Source organism: Clytia hemisphaerica, unplaced genomic scaffold (assembly GCF_902728285.1).
Source record: "Clytia hemisphaerica strain Z4C2 unplaced genomic scaffold, Clytia hemisphaerica genome assembly, whole genome shotgun sequence".
Lineage (NCBI taxonomy): Eukaryota > Metazoa > Cnidaria > Hydrozoa > Leptothecata > Clytiidae > Clytia > Clytia hemisphaerica.
In genome coordinates this window covers 98,405-109,965 of record NW_027104184.1, presented here as the reverse complement: position 1 = coordinate 109,965, position 11,561 = coordinate 98,405, and the positions used below count along the sequence as shown (strand labels likewise).

Sequence of the window (11,561 nt, the reverse complement as noted above, 5' to 3'; positions counted from 1 at the left end):
AATCGCATGTGCACTGAGGTTTTAATGAAACAATAGAGAGTTTCGAAACCTAAGCCAATCAGCTGTGTTTTAAACATTCTTTTATTTAAAATCTCTATTGATAAACATCTTATGTGAATGTTGTCTACTTTAAGGGCAGACACTTTGGCGTTTTTCGCGATTTTGATCCTTTTTCGCGAAAGTTTCTGCCAGGTAAGAAATTAAACCTGAAAAACGCCAACGTTTTTTTCGCGAAAAATAAACTTTCCTACTCAGTTTCAGTTTTACTTAAATTTTATATGAGTTCGCGAAATTTCTACCTGTGAAATTTCGGCTAAAACCATAATTCGCGAAACTTAAATTCGCTAAATTTCGCGAGTTTTTGACTTCGCGGAACTTTCTTCCCGCGAAACTTTCTGCCCTTAAAGTATTATGTTTAAACCTATTAATAAGCAATTCCCGGTGGGGGTCACTAGTGGCCGCCTATAGCAGTGCCTATAGACCAAGAGTAAGACCTAAAAGCCTGTCTATTGTGTAGAAAGTTTCGCTGGGAATAAAGAAGTTTAGCAATCCTACGGTATGTAGTGTAGTGTAAAAAACATTTCGCTTGCGAACACGAGATTTTTGTATCGTGCGTAACCCCTTTTACAATTGATTTTAAATTTTTTAAATATTTTTTACAAGTTTTGTAACCACGGATGTTTTGAGGTTTACATTTATTATGCTGAGAGTTTTTTTATTTTGGAGAAAATGTGTATCAAATGATGTAGTTACTCTGTGTAACTGAANAAAAAAGATATTGCCAAAAAAAAGTATTGCCAAAAAAAGTCTTGCCAATAAAAAAAGTATTGGCAGTAAAAAATTATTGCAATAAATTTCTCATTCAATAAGTTTTCAGTAAAGGTTGAATGAAGGTCTCCACATAGATATATACGGATCACTTAAGGAATTCGTGATTGTTACTTGGAACCTCAGCCATACAACAATGATTGAAAAGCCACAGTGCGCTAGATAAAGCTAAAAAAAATCGCCAAAGGAATTTTCTACTCATTTCATTCAGCTCGGGTTGGTTTTCACACAAACCGACGGATTGAAGGTAAAATCGATATTAATTTGAAATATGTGCTACTGGAAAAGAATGAAACCGCCAGATTCAATCCGTCGTCATTTGGTGCACACTACCTTATAACCCTGGGGCACTTCATCATTATGGTCCGACCCGGCACGCCGCCGGTAGGTTTTTGGTCTAGCATGCCATTGTAAGGGTGTACTTTTGAGGAAGTGCACTGTAAGCATGGATATATTTTTGGGCAAAAATGATAATTCAAGACTAAACCAAACTTACTAAAAATTTTCATTCTCTTCTTTTTACTTTCAAAAAGCCCATATTTGTATGATTCTCACCGTTTTTAAATATCCCAGGGTAATTCTTAAGAACAGAGAAAAGAACTACCTGTTTTTTGCACTGTACTGGTGCTGGCTGTCTGAACAGCATTACCTACTGCACTGGGGGAGACAGATACTTACCCTGGAGGGTCAAGAAAAGTACCCAATCTAAACTGTTAAATTGCATTACAGAAGGTTATCAAGCAAGTTTACCAACAGTCCGACAGCCAACCAGCCAACCTCCTTCAGTCCTTTTCTCAAGTTTTGCTTTGCAAGAAACTCACATGTTTATTTTTCGTGCGAAGGAATCACGAATTATATCACGTGACCGTGTAAAAAATGTGAAATTTTCACGTATTTTTTGAGAGACAAAATACACAACGTTGCAAAAATTTTGAATAAAAAAAATTATTGGCAAGAATTTTTATTGGCCAATTTTTTTTATTGGCAATATTTTTTTATTGACAATATTTCTTTTATTGGCAATATCTTTTTTATTGGCAATAATTTTTTTTATTGGCAATATTTTTTTATTGGCAATATTTTTTTTATTGGCAATAATTATTGAATGGAAATATGAAATAATTGAACATGAATATAGAAAATTGAATATAAATACGGATATTGAATAAAAATAAAAAAGTATTGAATTTTGCTACATGCGGCCAGCCATAGAAAGGTTAACTTAAATTTTGAACTATCATACTTTAAATTTGCTTCACGTTTTCAAAAGTTCTTATTCGAAAAAGCGTCATTTTTGAGTAAAGTGTATTTTAATTATGTATTTATCTATGAACAGCAGAAAAAGTGCATTTTTAGTTGCTTTCTTACATGCTACCCGCCTTTCTAGGAATCGCACCAGCGATTGTATTAAATGGAAATAGAATTATGGCGTAGATTTTGGATGCTTAGATTCCTGGGCTTGTAAAAAGTTAAAATTTTCTGCTCTGTTTTGAGATTTAGATAACAGACCCTTCGTATTCATATGCCTGCATCCTTACATCTTTTATTCTAGATGTGATTTATCAGCCAAAGATATTGAGGATTATTACATAAAAGGGGGAGCAGAAACAGACGAGTCAACCGAAATCATATTTATCCCTAAACAAGTATGTATAAATCTGATATTGCGATCCTTTGAAGAAAATAGAATCACCAAATTATTACAAGAACTAGCTGAAATGAATTTTGAGTCTTGGTGTATTTAGCTTCTCTACAGAAATCTTCTTTTGCATTATAAACAGTTATAAAACGAATTTAGCTCTATCAGTAACTTTTTCTCTACAGGAGCTGCAATCTCTAAAAGATTCGAAATGGAGAGAAGTTTTGACACGAATGGCGCCCTCTGGTCAAGCCGGTATTTTTTTATCATTGACAAATGATAAATGATCAGCACAATCTATTGGGCACAGGGATAATGATTGAACGAATTATGCTCAAAACACTCTTGTTTTACATGAATAAAAAGTATTGAAAATAATTTCTTCAAATTCAAAAATCACTTTTTTTGTTTCAAGTTGAAAATGAAATATTCATAGAGTGGATATGAATTATTTAGTGACATTTTTGAGAAGTTATTTTGTTTCATTCAAATCGAAATCACCAAGGCTCTGAAGTTAATACAGTGACGACTACATAGGAAAAAACAACAAAGATATTTTCAAATTTTCAAGATGGCGCACTATGCAAGACGGAAGGGTAAAATGTCTTTTCAAAAGAGGGAAGAAGAACGAATGTGGAAAGACCATTTATCCAAACATAAGAACAATGTATGTGCAGTTTTCATTATTAATGAAATCCTTTTAAAAACTGTGAATAAAACGATTGCTGTGGCATGTTTTACTGTGTATTAAGCTATAAGAAAGTGACTTTTGGTATGTTAAAGAGTTGCTTCACTTTTTTCTTTTCTATTGCAGGTGAAATCAGTCAAGCCCACTATTGTAAATAAAAATGAAATGGATAAACACATTCATACCAGATTGAAGCTCAAACGATTACAGGTCTGTGAATCTGTTCATAAACTTGTATTTCAAGGTTGGAAATTTCGTACAATGACCACTTAATTCGCAAAAATTGATTCCCAAGGAGTTCATTACAAACTTGTACTTGAATCATCCGTTAGGTGAAACGTTGGAAAAAGTTTATTATAAGTTTACGAGTTCATTGTAACAAATAACCAATCTAAATAACGGGCACTTCATTCTGTGCGCATCACGCTCTACTATGAAAGGATTCGTCAAATGTGATTATCCGACATTCTGCGGCGATGCTTTCGCTTGAAAACGAACTTGCAAACTTGCGATTGATTCTTACTTTTGAGCTCCTAAGTAGAAGCTTTTCCAAGAATTCAGCCTAGACATGCTTTAAAGCTTAAACTACCTTTCGAGAGGAAACATATAGCTTGACTAACGAAATTTAATGACTGCTAAAATTCATGACATCAAACAATATTTAATGATGAAAATCTTCAGTAAGACCACTGTATTCTGAATGGGAAGGGTACTGTCTGTCATATATCCACCTTCCGACCTGACGATATCTTTTATTTTTTTTCAGCTTCATGAAGACAGAATTGCCACAATTGATTACGAGAATCGCCGTTTGTTGGAAAACATTACGCGCATCGAAAACAAGTCTAATCCTGATTATTATAACAAACCGTATTTGTAAGATAATCCTTTTAACTTTCTTCAAAATGGCAACCCATTTTTCATCCAAATCCTCGTTTTTAAGCAGCAGTCGAAAAGCCAGTTGTTATCTTATCTGTTAAACAAGAGGCTTCAACAATTATTATGCAGGGTCAAATTTAAACTTGTGTTTTTCTGTTCTAGGGAGAAGCTTGATGCAGAGGGTGAAGGCCCGTCATTCTCCGTAAGTATCTTGTGTAGTAAAATTGCTACAAAACCTTTCATGTGAAACTATTTTGCCCAAAATGAGTTTTCCATCAATTACTTCTCGGTTAAAACATCTTTTAATTATGGCTCTTTGGTAGATAGAATTCTTCTTTTTTCCAGTCTTCCGAATCGGAAAGCGAAAGTGAAAGTGAATCAGAATCGGAACACGCGGAAAGCGAGGTAAGGAATGGATTTGACAATTTTCAGTATACTGGACAATTCAAGTAATCGACTCTACCAGAACGAATTCGGACTTGTCCCCCCTCATTGACTTCTGTTTATCAATCGTTGGTATTTGTTGATCAATCGTTTACTCTTCACCCAATGTTGATGTTGATTGAATGTCAAAGTATGCCTGGACAATTTACCTTGACCTCGTACGCCCCATGTTATGATGCGAAGAACATTTTCAATTCGATGTCATTGATGTCATCCGTTATCTTTTCTGTTGTATAAATGAAAACAAAACAACAATGTCCCTTTCCAAACGTGCTATCTTACAGTCTTTCGAGTAGACATTAACTGACATTTTTGAATCTTGAAAATCCTTCGGTCTTTGAGCTATTCTTTCTTCATTTGTTTGGTTTCAGGATGAATCGACAAAAGCAGAAAGGAGAAGGTCGAAAAGAGAAGAAAAAGAAAAACTAAGACAACGTAAGAAAGAAGCAAAGGTATGGACAATGTATGAATCGCTTCAATTAACGAAGAACAAATTTTTGTAGCCTTTATTGGCTTTTTCTATTGGCAGTTAGTTATATAGTTTAGATGTAGGTAAAAAAGAAACAGAAGGTTGCAGCTGTCAGATGAATTATTGAAAAATCTTTCAATTTCTATTTTCCTTTGATATTCAGGAAGCTAAGCGTGAAGCAGCTTTGGAAGAATTCCAGAGAAAAAATTTAATGAATGAGCTTGGTGCGGATACGCTAAAAGACGAAAATGAGAAGCTTGACCGTCATTTACGAAGAACTCTCAAAAGTCTGCAGAAGAGTGAAAACAATGATGGAAGGTGTGTAAATATCCAAGCGTGTTTTTCAGTTATTGTAATTACAGTCGATAGGTACGGCTGGAGAGATATTCGTTTCTGACCATAGTGGCCTACACGCTTTTTTTTTTATAAGAATACACTTTATAAGAATGTCCATGATGAAAATGGCCAAAAAATTAAGAATATGGTAAGAATATCACCATCATGGAATTTAGCAACTGAACCTAAGAATGCCATTTTTAATGCCTTTTAACCTGTAGATTGCCAATTTCGATATTAACCTAAGAATACCGTAAGAATATTTTTGGATGATTTTCGCCAAAAAGTTAAGAATATCCATGATGAAATGAAAAAACACCATTCTTATAAAAAAAAAGCGTGTATTCGAGCATTAGTATTAGTTCATTTGTCTTAAGTATGTATCAATATTTGCTTAAATTGCTATTATTCAACAAAAATTTCGATATCAAAAATTAGTCAGAAAGAAAAGACACTTTTTTATTCTGCTACTGGCAGTTTCATACCGCTTTTTGTGACAATCTTCAGGCAACTAAAAATAAAAAATATACGTTACATTATCTATTTAAAAAAAAAGAATTCAATAGCTTCATTTTATATGACGTCAATATTTCAAAAATTATACATCTTTGAAAAGATAATTCAAAGTATAATTTTTGAGAAGAGTAACTTCAAAATGACAATGAAAATGAAGAAGAAAAAAATGAACTTTTTATACTTTCTTTCTTACTTTTTAGTTTAGAGTTACTTTAGAGTCTCATGATTTCAGATATAAATGTCATTTGCTCTGCATTGATTTTTTCAGTATTGAAGCAATCAAAAAGGCTCAAGAAGCATTACGCCAAGAAATGGAGGTGACTTTCTAATAATTGAATTTGCTTGTTCTTACCGACAAATTTAAATAAACAGTAGAATTTGAAAAATTTGATATATTAAAATACCAGTCTATCGATGCATTTTGTAGGAAGAAAAACCTTCTTTAGAAATACACTTTTGTAAGTAGATATTTTGCAAGCTAAACATGCTGACATTGAAACATCAACAACAATTGTTCTAATTTCAACGTAAACTCAACGAGAACTTATTGGCCAAAATTAGTCCCTTCCTATCGAGGTATTCGATTACAATTTTTATCTTTCTACAATGATCGAGTTGCAATGCATTTATACTTTTCATTGAACTCCCATGTTAGGCAATGGAGTTGGACAGTGACGCAAAAGATCCAAAATCTTCAAGGTGTGAGGACGAGAGAATAAAAGAGAATCGCCGTCTACACCACAAACTGCAAGACATTCAAAAAGGAAAAGGTCGCAAGAAACCTGATGATCCAGAAGGCTTATCCCGATGGTTTGTATTTGATTCTTTAAAGAGATCCACATAATCATTACAGTGACTAAAGAAGTGTTAACGTATATTTCAACTACATGAGTTGTAAAGAAGCACAAATTCGTTAAAATATTTTCTTCAAATATTGTCAGTAGGGAAGTTTCATCCTTGCGAAGCCTTATCCCATCAAAATACCTTCTTGTCATTACTTTTTTCAACGACGATCTGCAGTAATGATTTGAAATGACGCAATTAATAGTTACAGCCAGAATAGCATCAAAATTATAAATTGAACGAGGGATTCTCCCTAAATTGAAGCGATTTCAATGTCAATAGATTTTTAGCGTCACTTCTTTCAAAAAAATTCCAATCCAACGTCAGAAAAAAATAGCCCTGAGATTGATTCCTTTGTGATTCCTCTTTTATCGATAACTTTTATTTGCAACTTGTTCAATTTACGATTTTAGCGAGTTTTCTTCTTAGAATCAGCCGCTTAACAAACTATGTGAAAATGTAAAATATCTGGTTATCTCAAGTGGCGGGTCTGAGGGAATTTGTAATTTACAGTAATTGGCCCACACAGTATTAAAGTCTGACTTAAATCGACGTAAATTTTTGTTTCAAGACAAAGTGAAGAAAAGTTCTTCTTTGTTGGAAGTCTTCCTTCTGTGAATATTTTGGTATATATTTGTATGTATTTTAAATTTTTCATCCTACATAAGGAAATTATAAGTTGTGAACTACCTCAGATCCGCCACTGAATCTCTTTAAGAATTGAAATCACAGCCTTTTTCTTTCTCATCCTTCAAGGTGGGTGACTTCACCACGTGGGAAAGACAAGACGGAATATCAGAGAGAAAGACAAAAATTAATGGAAGACCTTAAAATACAGAAGGAGAAAAAGAGAATTGAACGAGAGAAAGAAGAGAAAGAGGTAAACAAATCTTTCACATACATTAAGGGTTTTTTTCTTTTTGTATTTTGCCATAAGAAGAAAGCCCTAAAATTCATCAAAATTTCTCAAAATAAGACACAATAGAACATATTCAGCCTGTCATTCGTCAAGATTAGCTTTGCCGAAGTTAAAAAGTTTGATCATTCACCATAAAATAAGTTCTCGCCAAAATTAAAAATGTTCTGGAGTTTTGCTGCACGTTAAAATTAGTTCACGCCAAAATATATAAGTTCCCTTATTATTTGACGTTGTCACAGCCTTTTTGATCAGTAATTTTCAGAAGTAGCCAATTAAGGGGAACAAATGACACTTTATTGCACCGAATTAGTTATAACATTTGAGTTTAGTTTATCAACAATTTGAAGCATCGAGAGCCATGCCTAAGGGAAATCTTCTGACCATGATGCTGATTAATATAAACATTCTGATCAGACGGTATATTAAGTATTTTAAGTATATAATATTTAAACGATTGCAACCACACAATGTCTAAAGTAAAGATGTGGCGGTACAATTCCCAACATTTAAACAAAGTAGACTTGAAGTTCAAAGTGTGTCCAAAAAGCCTTTAATCACGTTATAAAAATCTGAATATATGATAGTCTCAGGTGCCTTATAAATGCAATTAGGACTCACCCGTTTATTGAAATTTTAGTTTTAACACCCCTTCCCCAAGAGACACCTACAAGTATATTTGGCTACCTTAAGGGTATATATTTTCCCGGGTACTAAATTTCGCGAATGTCACTTTCTGGAACTTTTCGCGTGTATTAAATTTCGCGATTTTGTGTTTTTGAAAAATTTAAACAGTACTATATTCGTGAAATTTTACCTAAAAACTCGTAAAATTAAGTACCTGCGAAAAATTAGTACACCCGTGAAAATTTAGTACCCGCAAAAATATGTACATGTACAATAGAATGGGTGTGGTGTTTGAATCTAGCTGAAAAAGTTCTTTGAGCGAGGAAATTTCCAGCGGACTCCCCCCTTTTTTAAGGGGGGGGGGGTGGTGACACCTTCTGAACTAATGAAGAAGGGGAATCAGAAGTTTTCACGAAAAAAGGGGGATAGCAAGGAAGGGGGGGAGGGCTTACATATATATTGTAGATTATTTTCAAGCACTGTTATGAAAATTGGTCTTCACGAAAAGGAAGTTTTCTGTTAAAGTAGTCTGAGTCAAAAAGATGAAAGAAGTTTATTATTTCGCTTTCTCTTTCTAAAGGTATTTCACATATATTTGTTAGTTATTTCTGTCCAAAATCCTTTGGGGATAGGCGTTTTTAAAAGTTGGGGAATGCCAAGAAGGGGTTGATCAGACCCCTTTCCGCACTATAAAATCATTAAAATTTTTTTGCTTTGAGAATTAATTTTTCTTCTTTCACTTTGTTAGCTGATTAAGAAAAAACAAGAAGAAAGTCAAAAAGAAAAGGAGAAACTGGTTGGTATTTACTTTTAGTTACTTTATTCATACGATCGAATTTCTTTACCGTACCTTTTTGATTTTGGTTCTTTTTACACCTGTGCTACTTATGCCGGTCTTACCGCCGGCACCCCTCCTACACAGACCCTCAAATATTTGAATCCACTGCCAACATAATCTTTGATGATACCTTAAGGGAATAAATTATTGTGAGAATTAATTAATGCGGAATAAATTAATGCGGAATTAATTAATGCGGAATTGATTAATACGAATTTGGCCCTTTTTCGCAAAACTAAATTCCGCAAAACTTAAAAAAATTCGGCCATTAGCATTAATAAATTCCGCAAAACATAATTTTTTTGGGGGGTTGCTCGCATTAATTTATTCTGCATTAATTAATTGTCGCATTAATTTATTCCCTTAAGGTAACCTCTTATGTTATGAGTGAGGTTGAAAATGACTTTCTTGTTCTCGTTTTCACCATTAAACTCGAGCTACTACTTTCGCTAAAATACAAAGTTAAATTGCTGTTAATTTAACTTGAAGCCTGAAGGATATCGCAAGAAACGACGAAAGAAGAAATCTGTGGTTGATGATCCAGACATGGCTGGCGAAACTAAAGAAGAGGAAGAGTTACCCGATGTCAGCATCTTGTCCAAAGATCCTTATAATGAAAATAATGATGGAGCTAGCCGTACTGGAAAGGCCGAAACTAAAGCGCAAACGAAAAAGGCGATTGATAAAAAGGTTGCTCGGAAAGCAAAGAAGTATTAATTGCGGAAGAATAGATTCTTGAACGATTACAAGCTAATTCTGAGGAAAGATTAATAAATGGAAAGAGAAATTTACATGCATTTTGTATGCATTTTTCTAAATGTTTAAATTCCGGTGTGATACTTCTACAGCTTTAAAAAAAGTGTAATTTTACATTTTGGATTCAATTTTTATAAATTTGTACCTTGGCTAAAGGGTTCCCTGATCAGTGATACAGAGCAACCCGTTCTAATAGAAAAAGTTCGGAAAGATATACTTACTCTGACTTACTTCAGTATACTTCAGTTTGTTTTGATGATTTTCTTCGATATTTATCTGTCAAGGTCGTTTAGTCCAACATTATTACTGTTTTTTGATCGTATAGTGTATTTGATTCCGCCAATCTTGTTTTTCTAGTAGCGGTGGTGTGCTCTCGCCCGCCGGGTTTAGTGTACATATACTTGTGGAGAAATTTTCTTGGATGCATTCTTTAAGTGGCCTGTATGTGATGATTCAAATGTCAAATGGTAGACTGTTGAAAAGTTTTTGGTCCTTAGAGGTAATAAAAGTAAATAGCCAAAGAATTCAAAAAAGAAATTTCAATCAAATCGGTCTCCTTTGATTACCAATCATTGATAGCAAAAATCAGTCAAGATATAGATTATAAGAACTAAAGTAAAGTTATTCTGTCCAACGAAACCTCGTATTTTAAGATAAATTTTTTCGAGTAACAATTTCTTTATAGTTTTAAAAGAAGTTTTTCATTTTATCGGGAAACTTTCGAGAGGTAAACTTCTTCAATTTCTTTGTTGTTTGTGGAAGTTTCTTTGCTATAAAATCTTTAGATCTAAAACAGCAGCTGCCTCAAGATTTCGATAGAATATAGTTGAAAGATTGGCATTAGTAAATACGTTAAAATTAATAAAATTTTCCCGAGGATTCCCTGAGCAACGAACATTTCAAATTCAATGTATGCTTATTCTTGAAAGGTTTTCTTTCTTTTGTTCTATTATCAACAAAACTGTCATCACACAATGAACAAATAAAAAATGTAGCATAATTTTATTTAAATTCTCTTCGACTTAAGTATTCCCATAGTGTGAAAGCAAAATTAATGGCTTTCTCCCATGGTGTTTTAAATTTAGAACGCCATGCTTTCTCTCAAAGCAACAGTTTGTTAAGTGTTTTTGCCTGAGTGAGGTAAAGCTTTTAATTTTTCGAATAAGTGCAGGTTCGAATGACCAGGAGTCTAACCTCGTTCCCTGCGTATTATCAGCTTTTTTGATGCTTATCTCTTTATTCGAAGCGATTTCTTGTTATTCGAATATTTCTTATTGATTGGGTCACAATGCCTCGATTACTTCAAAACAGTCCATCCCACCCATTATTATATTAATGTTAGTTGAAAATCTGGCAGTGGTAGGAAAACGGATTATCCAGTTATTTGAACTCCTGGTTATTCAAAGTAAATTTTTACCCCTTGGAGATTTGAATGACCGGGAGTCTTCTTACTAAAACTTGGCCTCTGGTACCCAGGGTAACCCGATGCATCCTTCTCGGATCACCGTTTTCTTGTATCGCCGCATGGTATTTTTGACACCGTATCTCTGCAACTGAATTGACTCTAGTTTACGTTACGGTGACTCTGTATATGCGAGTGCATCTGATTTGGTCAACTCGAATACGCACCCAATAATTTTCGCAGGATTCTTGATATGCGAAGTCAAGATGACGTCATATTTTTTAATGAAAGCACCAAAAAAGCCGGTTTTTGACCTCTTTATATATTTTTAGGAACAGAGAGAGGTCAAATCCCGGCTTTTTTTAGGGTGTTTCCGCTAG

The 11,561-nt window shown here is 33.8% G+C and overlaps 1 protein-coding gene across 1 annotated transcript; it reads left to right on the top strand.

Moving 5' to 3' along the window:
• Window positions 1–2,384: 2,384 nt before the first annotated feature.
• Window positions 2,385–10,009, top strand: LOC136814769 (DNA ligase 1-like). The gene is made up of 13 exons (XM_067071190.1): window positions 2,385–2,474; window positions 3,039–3,134; window positions 3,282–3,365; window positions 3,922–4,031; window positions 4,197–4,236; window positions 4,380–4,439; window positions 4,850–4,930; window positions 5,111–5,265; window positions 6,068–6,116; window positions 6,455–6,609; window positions 7,399–7,522; window positions 8,934–8,981; window positions 9,513–10,009. The coding sequence occupies exons 2-13, from the start codon at window positions 3,039–3,041 to the stop codon at window positions 9,738–9,740; spliced, it is 1,230 nt and encodes a 409-aa protein (XP_066927291.1). The 5' UTR covers window positions 2,385–2,474; the 3' UTR covers window positions 9,741–10,009.
• The last annotated feature ends 1,552 nt before the right edge of the window (window positions 10,010–11,561 follow it).